General features: G+C 38.5%; 1 protein-coding gene across 3 annotated transcripts in view; it reads right to left on the bottom strand.

Moving 5' to 3' along the window:
* The window catches only part of PTPRR (protein tyrosine phosphatase receptor type R), a 139,624-nt gene that overhangs the window by 66,308 nt on the left and 59,366 nt on the right, over window positions 1-13,950 (bottom strand). For all 3 annotated transcript variants that reach the window (XM_058022920.1, XM_058022921.1, XM_058022922.1), the window contains exon 3: window positions 2,944-3,057. In XM_058022920.1, coding sequence (XP_057878903.1) covers window positions 2,944-3,057 — 114 coding nt within the window. The remainder of the gene's footprint in view (window positions 1-2,943; window positions 3,058-13,950) is intronic.

Below are 13,950 nucleotides of genomic sequence, written 5' to 3'. Positions count from 1 at the left end.
GTAGACTTTTCCTGAGTTTAGTATCATTAAACAATCAATATAACATAGTGGTAGGAGGAGCCATGGGATGGGGTCAATGGCAATGTGCCAGCAGGGATTTTAGCAGACAGTTCATCTGAGCTGAGATGAAATAGGAATGCTTAGCATAATGCTGTGATATTTGGACATTACTTTCTAGTCCCTTCTCAACATATGGCAGACACATACCACAATAAAGTCCTCTTAGTTGACTGCAGTGCAATTTAGTATTGTCCAACAAAATTAAAGGACCAAGGAAGTTTTGTTAGCACTTAGTGGGTGACCTGAGGATGTCCACTCCCTTATCTATTAATTCTTGCCCTGGGGTCTTTGATGCAGTCCTGGCAGCCTAAGAGGTTCCATATTAGAAATGTAGAAACAGATGCCCACTCTGTTTCAAGGTAGCAAAAGGAAAGAGACTTTCTCTGTTGTGATAGACTTGAAAAGCATGTGAAACAACTCTGATGTCCAAACAGGATGTGGGAACCCTATCTCCCCAGGGCTGTGGCCGGTGTAGCTGACAGTGTGGAGCAGATTCCAGATCTGGGGGATCCCCCACACATGAGGTAGGCATGGAGCTGTTCCTTACATTGCTGCCTGGACAGGCAAGAACCTCAACAATCTGGTTATTTGCTATTCATCATTATGGGATGGGAGAGATCAGTTCAAACAGGGATAATCCTGATTTCCCCTGTCTCCTTCCCATCACATTGAATGAGTATCATTATCTCTGCTGAAGTGAAGAAAAAGCCATCTTTTGCTCTTCTTAAAATACATTTGCATGAAATACTCTTTGCATAAAATATTCCTTGCATTCAAAATAGAGCTGCACAGAAAGGGACTCTTTCAAACATGTTTGCCCTAAATCTGTCCTCTGTGCTCTCACATGTGCTGCTGGTCCATCTGCTCAGTAACAATGGTAAGGACACTGGCTACCAGTGGGAGCTGAAGAAACTGGTCAGAGCCTGGGGCTGTAGTCAGTCTCTGACATGGGAAGGGGACTGCTGCTGTGTGCAGGTCACAGGCACCAGGCAAGGCTTGGCAGGCATGCAGCATTCCCAGTGTTTTGTGCCCCCTCTGTTTATGAGTTTCTCTATCCCATTAAAGGGACTTTATGGGAGGAGGATGTACTGGAAAGGCTAAGGAGACACTGGAAATAGTGAGTTAATTTTTCCTGGCATCTGTGTAACATGTAAGAGGTTAGCAGGCTGTCTGCTCCCTCTGTGCCCATCCACATCCTGGCTTCCAGACTCCTGGTCACTTCTGAGAGCTGCTCACTTGGGACTGAGTCACCTCACCTCACTTCAGTCACCTACCTTTGAAAGCCAGCAGAGAGGGACTGGCATCTCTTAATCCATCCTAATATAATCGGGATGGATCTCAATGCCTCTTCTCCTGCAGTTACCATCCTCTACTGCTTTTACAGGGAGCCTAGATGAGTAGTTTAGAAACAACACACTGAAACAAGGCAAGATGAATTTTGATTTGCTCTGCTTGCTTGCCAGGACTCTGTGTGAGAGGAACTGTCTCATGTTAGAAGGATGAAAAGTGGGAATAATGTCTCCCAAGATGTATTCGTCTTCTTTGTGAATTTTGGCTGTGTGTGATTTTTAGAGCAAATAGAGGAGAAGTTTGCTTGCCTTCTTATAGAGCTGAAATATTGACTCATAGAAGAAATTTTTCAGGTGTTGAAAAGACTAATTAAAAAATAGTGCTTACTGTATTCTGGGCTATATTTATGTGCAAAATGACATTATCTCTTCCCTTAAATCATAAATAAGAGGAGAAAGAAAAAAGCACTGGAGCCAGTAGGAAAATAAACAGCATATTTCTTCTGTTTATTTACATAATTTCTAAGGAGCATAGTAAGAAAGCTACTACATGATTCAGTATATTGAAATATACATCTCAGACTCCAAAACATTTCTCATTTAATTGTGTTTTTCTCTGAATATATCTTTAAACTTTTCATTCTGGTCAATGCAGGAGACAAATGAAATTTAGCATCACGTGTCACGAATGAGTGAGATTCCTGAAGAACAGGGAAAGAGCGGCAGTGCATTCCTATTGATCTTTCTTGCTGTATTTCTTGTGAGATCTTTTCTCACAGAGACATTTCTTGAAGGAGTTTTATAATCCTTTTTGATGTATACAATCCTATCAAGCTTTCAAGGCAGAAAATACTTTTATGCTGAACCTGTCAGTTTTCTTCCCTAATATTCAACCTGCACGTAGCATAAAAACCTCTTCTTCCCTCTGCAAAGTGAAGTCTAGCAATACATAGATGATGTTGGATTTTCTTGCTTCATGGTAAAATTTTCATAAAAAGACAACAGTGTTATTAAGTATGCATACCCAAAAACCATACAATGACAGTTGATTTAAAAAAGTCCTTTTTGCTGGAAGCAAATTTATCACCATCTTTAGTCAGTAGGAAACCACAGTCTACAAGATAATTTCTGAGGACAGATTATTATAGCAGAATAACAAAGCATGAATATTAATATTGTAGATGACATTTAATTTACTAATGGAAAGTCTGAGGATAAATTGTGAAGATGCCTTTGAAAGGATGAATCACATGTATTCTTTGGGCAATATTCAACCTTTGAGAAACAAAACATGGATAAGGTGTGAACATGAAAAAGAACCGCATTGGAATGAAAACTAAGGGATAAGCAATCTGCTTATGAACAGGACAAAAAAGAGATTTATCTGGCTTAGCTGAGAATGGTGTATTTTCAAAGAAGAATTTAAATAATTTTGTAATGGGGATCTATTTTTCTACAGTGCAGTTGAAGAAATGGAATAATAAGTATTTTTCTGTTCCATTTAATTGCACTCTTCCATAGTGACAGGAAAATTAATATAAGAGAATTTAAATAAACAGGTACACTTTAATACACACAGACTTTTGGTACTTACAATGAGTCTGTTGATATGAACTTGCTGAGGTAAGAGTCCTAGTGCTGCTGCCACTCCTTGGCGAAATATCCGAAGCAATGTGATATTCAGCTTGTTTACATTCATTTGCAGTGTCTGGAAAACAAAATCAGTTCAAAGGAACTCTTTGTCCAAGACATTTAATTCTCAAGATGACTGATCTCTGAGGCTTTTCACTAATTGTTGTTGGATTTTTTCCCTGTAACAATAATCTGTGTAATCTATGTATATCACAATATATAATAGGTCTAAAGGTACATATCAGTACCTTAAATGCTATTCATTAGCAAAGTACCACCTTTGCCCAAGTACACTCAGAATGGGTTCCAGATGGTTTTGGCTTAATTCCTTGGACAAGTCACAGTGTTAAAGACAACACAATTACTACCTTAGAAATGAAAGTTAAGCATTAAACATCAATGCATCCTTAAAGAATGAGATGTTGAGTTTGCACAACGAAGATTCCTTTGGAATATTGTCTTAGCATGTCGCCTTGAAGGTGAAGAATGAGTCACACATAGTGAAATCATACCATTTTAATTTTGATTAGCAGTTTCTGAGATCAGAAATGAAACATTCTGGATACATTCCCCATGTTTGAATTTCCTAAAGCTTCCTCATCCATGTCACAGGATGAGACAAACTTGAGACAAACTATAGCACTGATGCATTTTCTTTCCCTGTGTTAGAATTTTAGTGAAATTTAGAAGTTTCCTTAAGTTCAGATCCTTTTTGTGAAGTCAGAAGAATTTTACCCAAGAAACAATTTAGGCTCAAATCTTCTGTGTCCAAGAAGACCCAGATATCAGGTCTTCACATGATGCCTGATAGACAGTACTTCCCTGTGGTACTTTAGAGTCTGCTTCTTTGTTTTCATATCCTTTTTGCAGACAATATGCAGTGGAGAAGAGAGGAAAGATGGCTGTGTCAGATGGCCACAGGATTCCAATGCTTCTGGCAACTTCTGACTAAGGAAGTTACCAAGTTCGGCCTGAGCCAGTTGACTCAAGATAAAAAAGATTTTTATTTTAAATTTCCTATTTAGAGCCATGGGCCAGCTTCCTGCTCTGGGAAGCTAGAAGGTATTCTTCCTTCTAACCAGAGCTGCATAAAGAGAATTAAATATCTGCGGGTCAGATATCACACTGGGAATATGGTTATGGTTCAGAAAGAAAGGAAATATTTATCTTAAAGAAAAGCAACATCACACATTTTGACTGTTGTTCTTTATCAGTGTTTATAAGTGCAACATAAAACCATAAAATATTTGCTTTCCTTTTCCACCATCGATTTGATTTTTCTGTCAGTACTGAGTGGTTTTCTTTCTTTTCCTCCCTTTTTCTCATTGTTTTACTGGGATTGTCAGGTCTTGATTCATGAGATTTGCTCTTACCACACAACTGAGCTTTAATTCAGTCGGAAGTATTACAAGAATCTTCCACTTAAAATACCCTTTCTACCCTGGCATTTTCAAAATGCAAAGTCTTCCTCTCTTTACTTCTTCTTGAATTTGAGAGACATCCTCAATGGTTACAAAACTGCTCCAACTTCATCACTGAAATAGAGAGATGTCTTGAGAGGGGACATGTGGAGGTCTCACAGATGTGAGCTGTTCTTCTTCTGTACCTCAGACAGACTCATGGAATACCTGACAAGAATTGGTTTGGAGCCTTGATGCTGTGACTACACTGAGACAGCCTGGACTGGAGGTCTTGAGTAAATGAGAAAGGGAGTTGCTCCTGAAATAGAAAGGCTGTCATGAGGGCTCCTGGAGATACATTAGGATGGCATAAAGAGTGTCCAAGCTAGTGACCCTGAGTAATGGGGTTAATAATAACTGTTGTTACTGAGAAAAATTAGCAGGCATAAAATCAAAATGCATTCATTTAAACATACTTGATCCAGGTATCATAAGACATTATAGAGATATTATCAAAATAGTGTGTTAAAATCTCACTTATAAAGACACAGAAATGAAACAGCCAGAAAAATATCTAGTTTCAGAAGAAATAGAAGACCTTAAACAGCCTATAAAAAGGTAATAAATTCTCACAGATTTAGTATGCTGGGATTGTGGATCATCACAGCCAGGCACAGTAAAATGTGGTGGAAGTCCATTGTCTTCAGGAAAGTCACATTTCCGCCTACCAGGTCTCAATTCAGTCCACTGTCTGAATTAACAAGTATTCATTCATGGCTGCAGTGTGTGTGTGTCTGTAACAGCTACATTGTCCTCTGTGGTCCTGGGGGAAGCCTGAAGACCCCAGCTCTCTGTCAGTCTGGCATCAGCCTGCTTAAAAATCTCACCTGGCCTTGCACACAGAGATTACAGCACCCTCTTAGAAAACTTCCTTAGAAATTTGCCCTTATGCCTTATCTCAGGATGCATCTTCTGCAGCTATAAAGATTTGTTATAAAGATTTTCTTCTTTTATTTTTTTTTTGACTTTTCATCCCAAAAAAGCTCAAAAATATCTAAAGAAGAAGCATCTCACATTGATTATAAGAACCTTGCTTTGCTGTTCACTGAAGGGATCTGCTTCTCCTTTTCTGCTGTCAGTGTGAATCTTAGCTCCTTGGCAATTATAGCAAAAAATTAAGTAAGAGAATTACAGGTCACCTTTTTCTACTTCAGACAGCACAAAGGAGTGCATTTGACTCTTCCCGTCAAAAGGAAAGCAAGCAATCCAGAATCTGTCACTTTAGGAATGGAATATCTAACTCAATCAGTGAAAGGTAATTTACATAAATGCTTGATGGAATCCCAAGAGCACCTACTTTAGAGTGAGGAGAACATCACAAATGTGCTCTGTGCCCTCTATTATCCCTTTTTTGGTACTGTATTCATAAAAGCATAAAGCGGCACTGGACTAGATTGGAGATGTATCAATTCATTACACTGTTGCGAACTCTGGGTGCTTACAGCAAGTGACAGGAACAGGGCAAGATTAAAGTCTTTTCCCAAGTTCCTTCTGACAAGATCACAGCTAATTCATGTCTATTCAGCACAGGCATCAGGTCTCCTCAATAAAATAAACGTTACCAGACTGGTCTGGGATGAAGGCAACACTTGGGGGCATTATATTCTTGGCTCTAGCATGTGCCTCCTGGAGGTGACTGAAATTTAAGTCTGACCTGAAGGTATAAAATTGCCTTTCTGCAAATTCTTAAGTATAACAATTTTTTGTTACGAAAACTTAGTAAGAGAAAAAAAAAGAAAAAAGAAAGAATATAGAAGAGAGAAAGGAAATGCTACTATCAGAAAATTTTCAAAATGTTATTAATATTTAAATATTTTAATATTATTGTGCCATTCTGATGGCATGCCTAGATACTGTTTTCACTATAGTCCACAAAGGTAAGAGATTAGGACAGGAAACTGCTAATGGATGAAGTACAAATGCAATAATACCTGTACTCAGACAAACCATATGACATGTCATTATTATGAGAATCACTTGTACAATGGAAACCTGACAAGCCATTTACAGGTTATAACTACAAAAATTAAATCCATGATTACTAATACCACCAGCAAAAAAAAGTGAAATTAACCTCTGTAAAGTAATCCATCTAAATAAATAAAACAAAGCATTAACATAGATACACAAGCTATGTCTTACTGTGTTCCTCTAGCTGCTCCTTTTGCTTTGGAAAAGAAAGGGCTGAAACATCCCAGTAAGACAGCACAAATCCTTTACCTTTGCTCATCTGCAGTGTTTATCATGGACTGCAACCACCTCCCCAAGGAGGTTATGATTTGGAATCAGCTGCCTCTGTTGGCAATAGCGACTTGTTGAGCCCAGAGGCAAACCCCCTGGATGGCTCATTTTCCTGAGCAATTACCCACCTGGATATTGCAACTGTGGCGACGGTTTCTAGGTTCCTCTGATCCAAGGAAAAAAAGTAGCTTGAACTGAAGGATTTTCTGCTTGTAGTGGAAAACTTGGGAAGACAGAGTTCCAGAAAGGGAAACTCAGCACAGAAGCCCACCAAAGATCATTCACAACTGACATCCTATAGGGGCTTTTTAATAAAAATCTTCATGTTAAAGGGACAAAGAAAATCTCTAACATGAAAGGCAATGTGTGACACAGAGTCTGAAATAATACTTTTAGGATATTACAATAAATCTTAATTTGCCAGGTCATGTTCTGCTGCTTAAGAAAAATTCAGAGAAGAACCACCTCCTTACATTTTCCTTATCATCAATAATATCCTTTCTGCAATGAGCTTCAAACATACAATTCCATTTCTTTGCATTGTTGCTACCCCCAAAACTCCTTCTGGTCCTACCACCACAGATGTTTTCTCAAACCTCCAGCTAAACTGATTATACAGAACAAAAATAATCAAAGATAAAGAAGATTAAAAGTGAAAGTATACATCTTAACAACACTTTTATGAAAAAAGATGAAAACTAAATCAACAAATTATACATGCTAGGAATTTTACATACTTAAGGGCCACTGGGTAGTGAGTTCTATTTTGTGCTAAAACAAAAATAAAAATAAACACTCTCATTTAGTTAAGCCAAACAAGTGAGAGAGCTCAGAGAAGAGTTTTCTTATCTGCCCGTGCTCCAGTTATTTATATATGGTTTTAAAAATTCAACAAAAATGCTATAAAATGGGAGGGTTTTACGCACTAAAGCAAATATTGCACTATGGCCAACCTGTGGGTCCCTCTATCTGAGCACCCTAATCTGCTGCCTGCACAGTTCATCAGTGCCACAGTGTTTCACCCTGTCACCCTCATCAGCTATACAACCAAAATAAGGATGTATTTATCAGGAGGCAAGCTGAAAGTGTTGAAGATTTATTTCTACAGCTTTGGTGCAGGACCACAACAAATATATCAAAAACCTGTGAAAATACCTGTATTTTCTTTCTTTTTCTCCCCCTAAACACATTAGATTTTCCTTCCTGTCACTGTTCAATATTTGAAATTGCAGCTGCACTGGGCATCAGGTGAGGCCCTTTGGCTGGCTCAGGTGCCTGATACACACAGAAGATTTTGGCTTCCTAAAATTCTCTGAGTCATGTGTCACAGCAACTTTAGTGTCTCAGGTAGTCCATGAATCACCTGGAAGCCAGTACAGCCCTAGCCAGAATTATGCAACTACAACAATGCATTCTGCCAAGTGCCACTCCAAAGGAACTTTGCCCTAAGCCAAACTGGTATCTGAGATGCATTCACTCCTCTCCCATTTGCCTCTCCCACTGCCATATGATCTTCTGCAAGAGGAAAGACCCACCCTTTTATGAGGTCTACATTAAACTTTGAATTATGCCTGTAAACTAAGATAAAATTCTCATGAGTATAAAATCAATTATTCTTAGTGATTAATTAAAGTAGTTTCATATTTCTCTGTATCAGCAGTTGTCTGCAGTGACCTACTCAAACTTTCATACATAATATATTTCTGCTAAAACACCATATGACTAGAAAAATCAATCTTGGGACATTTAAATACTTCCAATGTCAGGGAAAAATTACTGAATAAAGTACAGTGAAAATCACCAGGAATAGTAGAAAAATTACAGGCATACACTTGAGTTTATATGAATCAGTGAAAAGCAATGAGAAATATTCTTGACCTGGAACATGCTTCTGTTTAAGTCATCTATTTTCTATTGAGGAAACACTGAGGCTGCAGAATATTCAAATCTGCCAAACAATCCCAAAAATTATAGACTGCAAAAATATACATGCTTGTCCAAATAGTATTTGGGTGATATGAAAACAGAGCTCTAAGTTGGTTCTGTATAAGCATTAGGAAGGACATGATAGGAATAGGTTACTTTGATTGCTTCAAGTCCTGACTAGTTCAGGGAAGTTTAGCATATTTGTATGTTGCTTTTCAAGACGTGACAATGTAAAATTTCACTTGTATTTTTGCTAGGAAAAAAAACCAACCCACATCTCTTATGAAAAATCTTTGTTTAAAGTAAGCATACTGTTTTCTGGAATTATGCATTTCTCATATAGTATTAAATAGCAATTTTGGCTCTTGATCAATTTTTCATGAAAGCATATACATTTAAATATTTATGCATGTTATGAGCTCTATGGAATAAGACAGAAGTAACACTGATGAGAAATATAGGGTTAATCCAATTAGTCCAGATAGCTGTATGGTCTCCCCTCAAAGTGATTTTCAAGTGAATGTTAATTAAAATATGAGAAAGTGAAAATGTATGGATCAAAGCAGTCTTTTCCACACTGCAATTAATCCGCAGACTCTACCCCAGGAAGTTGCAGAGGCCAAAGACTGAATATGAGGTAGGAATAGGGCTGAATGCTTATATGGACATTGAAAGTCACAAATGTCCCTGGAAACTGTACAGAAAGCATACTATGAGCTTTGTCATACAGTTTGCTATCATACTCTGACTGTCAGAAACTAAGATGAACCCTAGTGCTACAGCAGAAGAAATTCTCAGTCTGCTGTTGTGAGGTTTGAGTGCTGCCCACCATCCTGGGTTAGAAACTGGGTTCCATTCTAGTCCTGCTTGCACAGGTAGGTACCAGCTGAAGATGATCCTAGAGACTGCTGCATCACACAGGCTGAAGACACCAAACCAGCTGTTGAGGTGATGCCAGGGCACTCCACTGGCATTCACTGCTCAGACTGGCAAAATGTTCCTGGAGGTGGGTGCATGATATGACTAAACTGGTTTTCTCAGCTGTGTGACAGATTTACATTTCTTTTTCCAGAGAGAAGAACTAATTTCTCAAATGAGATCAGCTGATTTGGGGCTGATTTGTTCAATTCTGTAGGAAGCATCAACATAAGAGTGAGAAATGTTCCATCTGTGAGGTCTGGCTCTTGGCCACAATTCCCTCAATTCCCTCACTGAGCTTACTTGCACTTGGGCAGTGAGTCAGTCAGCTATAGGAAGACTTTATGACCTTCACTGATGACTGAAGTGTACAAGAATGAAATTCAGCCCACTAAGGATAAGGTTTGTGTCTTCAAGAGGTTTGATTTCTATCAGTCCTATGTTTTGCATTAACCTCTGGGCTTGCAGTCTCTAAGAAAAGATAAGAGCCAGCTCTTACAGTGTGGTGCCACAAGGTAATGTGGATTGACTGATCTCATCTAATGAGAAGACACAGAATAGTTTTCTTTATTCCAAAGGAAACCTCAAAAGGTATATTATCTCATTCTCCTGGCTTCTGAGTTGTGTGGGTCATTCCTGTACCACAACGTGAGGTAGTTAGTGGGGCGAGTCTGAAACCATGTGTCACACTGTCCTCACAATGCTCATTGTACTCAGTTCCCTTTACCTCCTTCCTGTGGTGTCATTAATGCATCAATCATTAACCACATAGCTGGAAGTCAGAAGGTATGTGCAAGGTTCCAAACACTGAATGCACTGCAGATTTTGAGAAACTGCTGTTCCATAGGCCCTACAACTCAGCAGAGGAATAACCTTATTCAAAGCCCAGTAAAGTTAATAGCACATGTTTTGAGTACGAGTGTTGCAGAATCCCATATCCTAAATGCCCAGAGGATGCATGCCTGTCATTGTTGAGGGGCTGTAGGAGAGGAGAAGGAAAAGTTATCTGCTGTCCGTGGGACACCAGTTTGATGCAGCCTCACCATTAAATAATACCAATACCAGCAGGTCTCTGTACTGTGGGAGCCCTTGGGAAGGGGAAGGGACAGGAGCAGGAGGCTGCAGTAGTTCTCTTGTTCTTCATGGCTATTTTTAAAAGTTTGACAACTATTTTAAAAAATATTAAACTGGGAGTGCTTGCAGTTACTGCCAGTTGATTACTAGTAGGGATGAGAGGCTGAAATGTTGCTATGCCTCTGGCCTTAGCAAGACTGCCTCAGTTGTATTGCTTCAGTTCTATGCCTATAAATGGGAATAAGAGAATTTGACTCTTCTCAGGATTTTTTCTATTTGAAAAAGATGGAGGTCAGATATGTAGAATACAACTTTTCAGTTTCTTTCACAGACAATTTTAATGTTGCCCCCAAAAATTACTTTCTGTCTTTTTTTTAATTAGGATCTGCGTACCTTCAAGGACTGGGATTTTCTTAATCACAAAATATTTTAGTTTTCTTAAAATAACAGTTGAAGTTCATTTCTAAGCTCTGATAGTTTTCTAGACTTTTCCCTGCATCCATCCACCTCTCCCTGCCCTCCTCCCTTATGGCAGACAGTTGCAAAGGACAAGATGATGGAAAAGCACAAGACAATTCAGGGATTTGGAAACACAAAAGAGCTGGGAGAGCTCAGCTGAACACTATTTCAATCTTTTTGTTCTTTGAGAGGCATGTATAATGAGCTCCATAAAATTGTCCTATCTGTCCTTATTCAATATTGGCAAAAAAATTATTCCCTGCATTGCAAAAGAAATTCATGGTGCTATTATGTACAGTACAACTTTTATGCACAGCGTGATTGTACCAGTCACATCCTATTTCATCATCACAAAGCCAGCTGTAATCCTCAGAGCAAACAGATCCTTTTGAGTCTGTTCAGCACAGCACTTTAGAATATGTTTAGTTTTTCTGACAATTATTAAACTTCTAGGTAAAGCCAGTGTAAAGTCCTAATTGCCAGAAACCCAGTATTGTTTCTTCTTGCTCTTTTTGTAAAACCCTCATTTCAGCTATTAATTCTGTCCAATTATTAAATCTCTGGGTAGAGCCAGGGTAAAGTTCTAAATGCCAGAAAGCCAGTATTGTTTCTTCTTGGTCTTTTTGTAAAGCCATAATTTCAGTTATTTTTTTACTAAAGGATTTTTAGTTACTGAAGTTTGAATTCCCATTACAACTTTGTATAATGATCCTTAACACAAAAGGCAAACAAAATGCCTTCTAAAAAAAATAGCAGACATAAAACTCCACCCCAAAACCATCCTTTATATCTTCAGATTTTAAATTTCATTTGTAGCAGGCATGGATATAAACCCATATATAAGCTTAGAAACTAATGAAGAACAAAAGTGGAAACATAAACAGCAACTTTCACATCTTTCAGGAACTGATGTGGCCAAAAGACTCCCACTGACTTGTTCATAATTTTTCTCTCTGCTTTGAAAATCAAAGTAAGATTTCAGTACTGCTGACATCCTATCTTTCTCATGCATTTATTTTCAGAGACAATTTTTATTGCTAGTTTCAGATGAACAAAATCTACCTGAACTCAGACACAATGGGAATATTATAAAAAGAGGAAAATGCTTTCCCTTTTTCTCTCATAATCATCTCTCTGCAGCTCCTGGGCACAGGAAGAGGAAAATTCGAAATACATCTGGAAGAAAAAAACCAAAAGAGTCTCAAAATTCATTTGACTCAACTGGAATCGAGGTATTTACATAATGGCTGTTCTTGTAAGATTCCTGAATAAATTTCATGCACCAGGGCAGTCTGGATTAATGGTCCAGCAGAGCCAAGACTTTGAAAGTAATAAGTGATTCCTGAGCCTTCAACTCTTGAGAAAGAATCCCATTTTCAGGAAACAAATATCCAGTAACAAGGGCTGTTTAGCATGATGCAATTCATTGGTATGTTTTGGATCCTTATCAGCTTTCAGCCTTTTAGCTCAAAGAAGTCTGTTTACAGACATTATCATCACCATAATCACAAATTATTGAAATGAAGCTTGTATTACTGATTTTACCCCTCCTACTTTAGCACTCCAAACCAACACGAACCAAGGACAGACAATACAAGACAACTGTGTAATTCTGGACTTAAGTTCCTTTTACCATTTTGCACTTTAAAGAAAGTTAAGCAAAATGAAGCAAAACCCTTGGAGGCCTGCTATTTTCTCTTAGATAAAAACTGAATTACTTTGGGTTTTATTCTGTCATGGAATCACATGACTGATGCAATCAGAGGACTGAACACGTCCCTTTGTCCCAAGTTTTAGCAAAACTGTCATTTTAAGTTCAGAAACAAGAAGGCTGATGAAAAGACAGTCTCATGATTTTGGCAACTATCTCAGGAACTTTGACCTGATGCTAATACTGAATGTATTTCAGAAGCTTTTAGGCAAAAATTTGCTTTCCCATGATCAGCTGAGCAGACTAGATTTTCCTCTTCTGTCTAGTACTAAAGAGAGGAGGCACGGGTGAAGGGAAAACATTAACACCAAATTTTCAAAGATTTAAGGAGAGTTTTACCTCAACAGTTCCTATTAATGTTAATAACAATATTGTATTTTTGACTAGCAGGTTTCTGGCTTTGATAATGCTATGCACACACTGTGACCCAAATGTCCTAATACAGGACAAGATTTCTGACTTAACTATTACAGAAAAAAGTTTTCTAAAATGGCTTTCAGGCTAATTTGGGGGACTTTTTCTTTAGAGGGGACTCCACTTGTGAGGTCAAAATGAAGAAATGAGGTCAAATATGAAGAAGCTGTGCTGCCCTGTACTATTGGATGTTACATTTCTGAAATGACAGGGAGATAGGGCCTAATTCACGGATCTTTAATCTCTCTCCTTTATATTCAGATCAGAAGACCATTCTGTGTTCATTTTTTTAAAACAGGCAACACATCTGTCAAAGCCAAGCTCAGATGTTTAGAATGAGAAAAATGCATTTTTTCCTTTTATTCCTAGAATTGATCACCCTTAAAAGAGAGTATTGAAAAGTATTTGCATTCTCACACATACACAAAAGCAAAACAATTTGTAATTCTTTCAGTGAGAAATAGCAGTTAAAAATTTGGAGGTCTCCTTCCCTTCCCTTCCCTTCCCTTCCCTTCCCTTCCCTTCCCTTCCCTTCCCTTCCCTTCCCTTCCCTTCCCTTCCCTTCCCTTCCCTTCCCTTCCCTTCCCTTCCCTTCCCTTCCCTTCCCTTCCCTTCCCTTCCCTTCCCTTCCCTTCCCTTCCCTTCCCTTCCCTTCCCTTCCCTTCCCTTCCCTTCCCTTCCCTTCCCTTCCCTTCCCTTCCCTTCCCTTCCCTTCCCTTCCTTGCCTTTCCTATCCTATCCTATCCTATCCTATCCTATCCTATCC

Source organism: Melospiza georgiana, chromosome 4, assembly GCF_028018845.1.
Source record: "Melospiza georgiana isolate bMelGeo1 chromosome 4, bMelGeo1.pri, whole genome shotgun sequence".
Lineage (NCBI taxonomy): Eukaryota > Metazoa > Chordata > Aves > Passeriformes > Passerellidae > Melospiza > Melospiza georgiana.
This window is presented reverse-complemented; position numbering and strand designations above follow the sequence as displayed.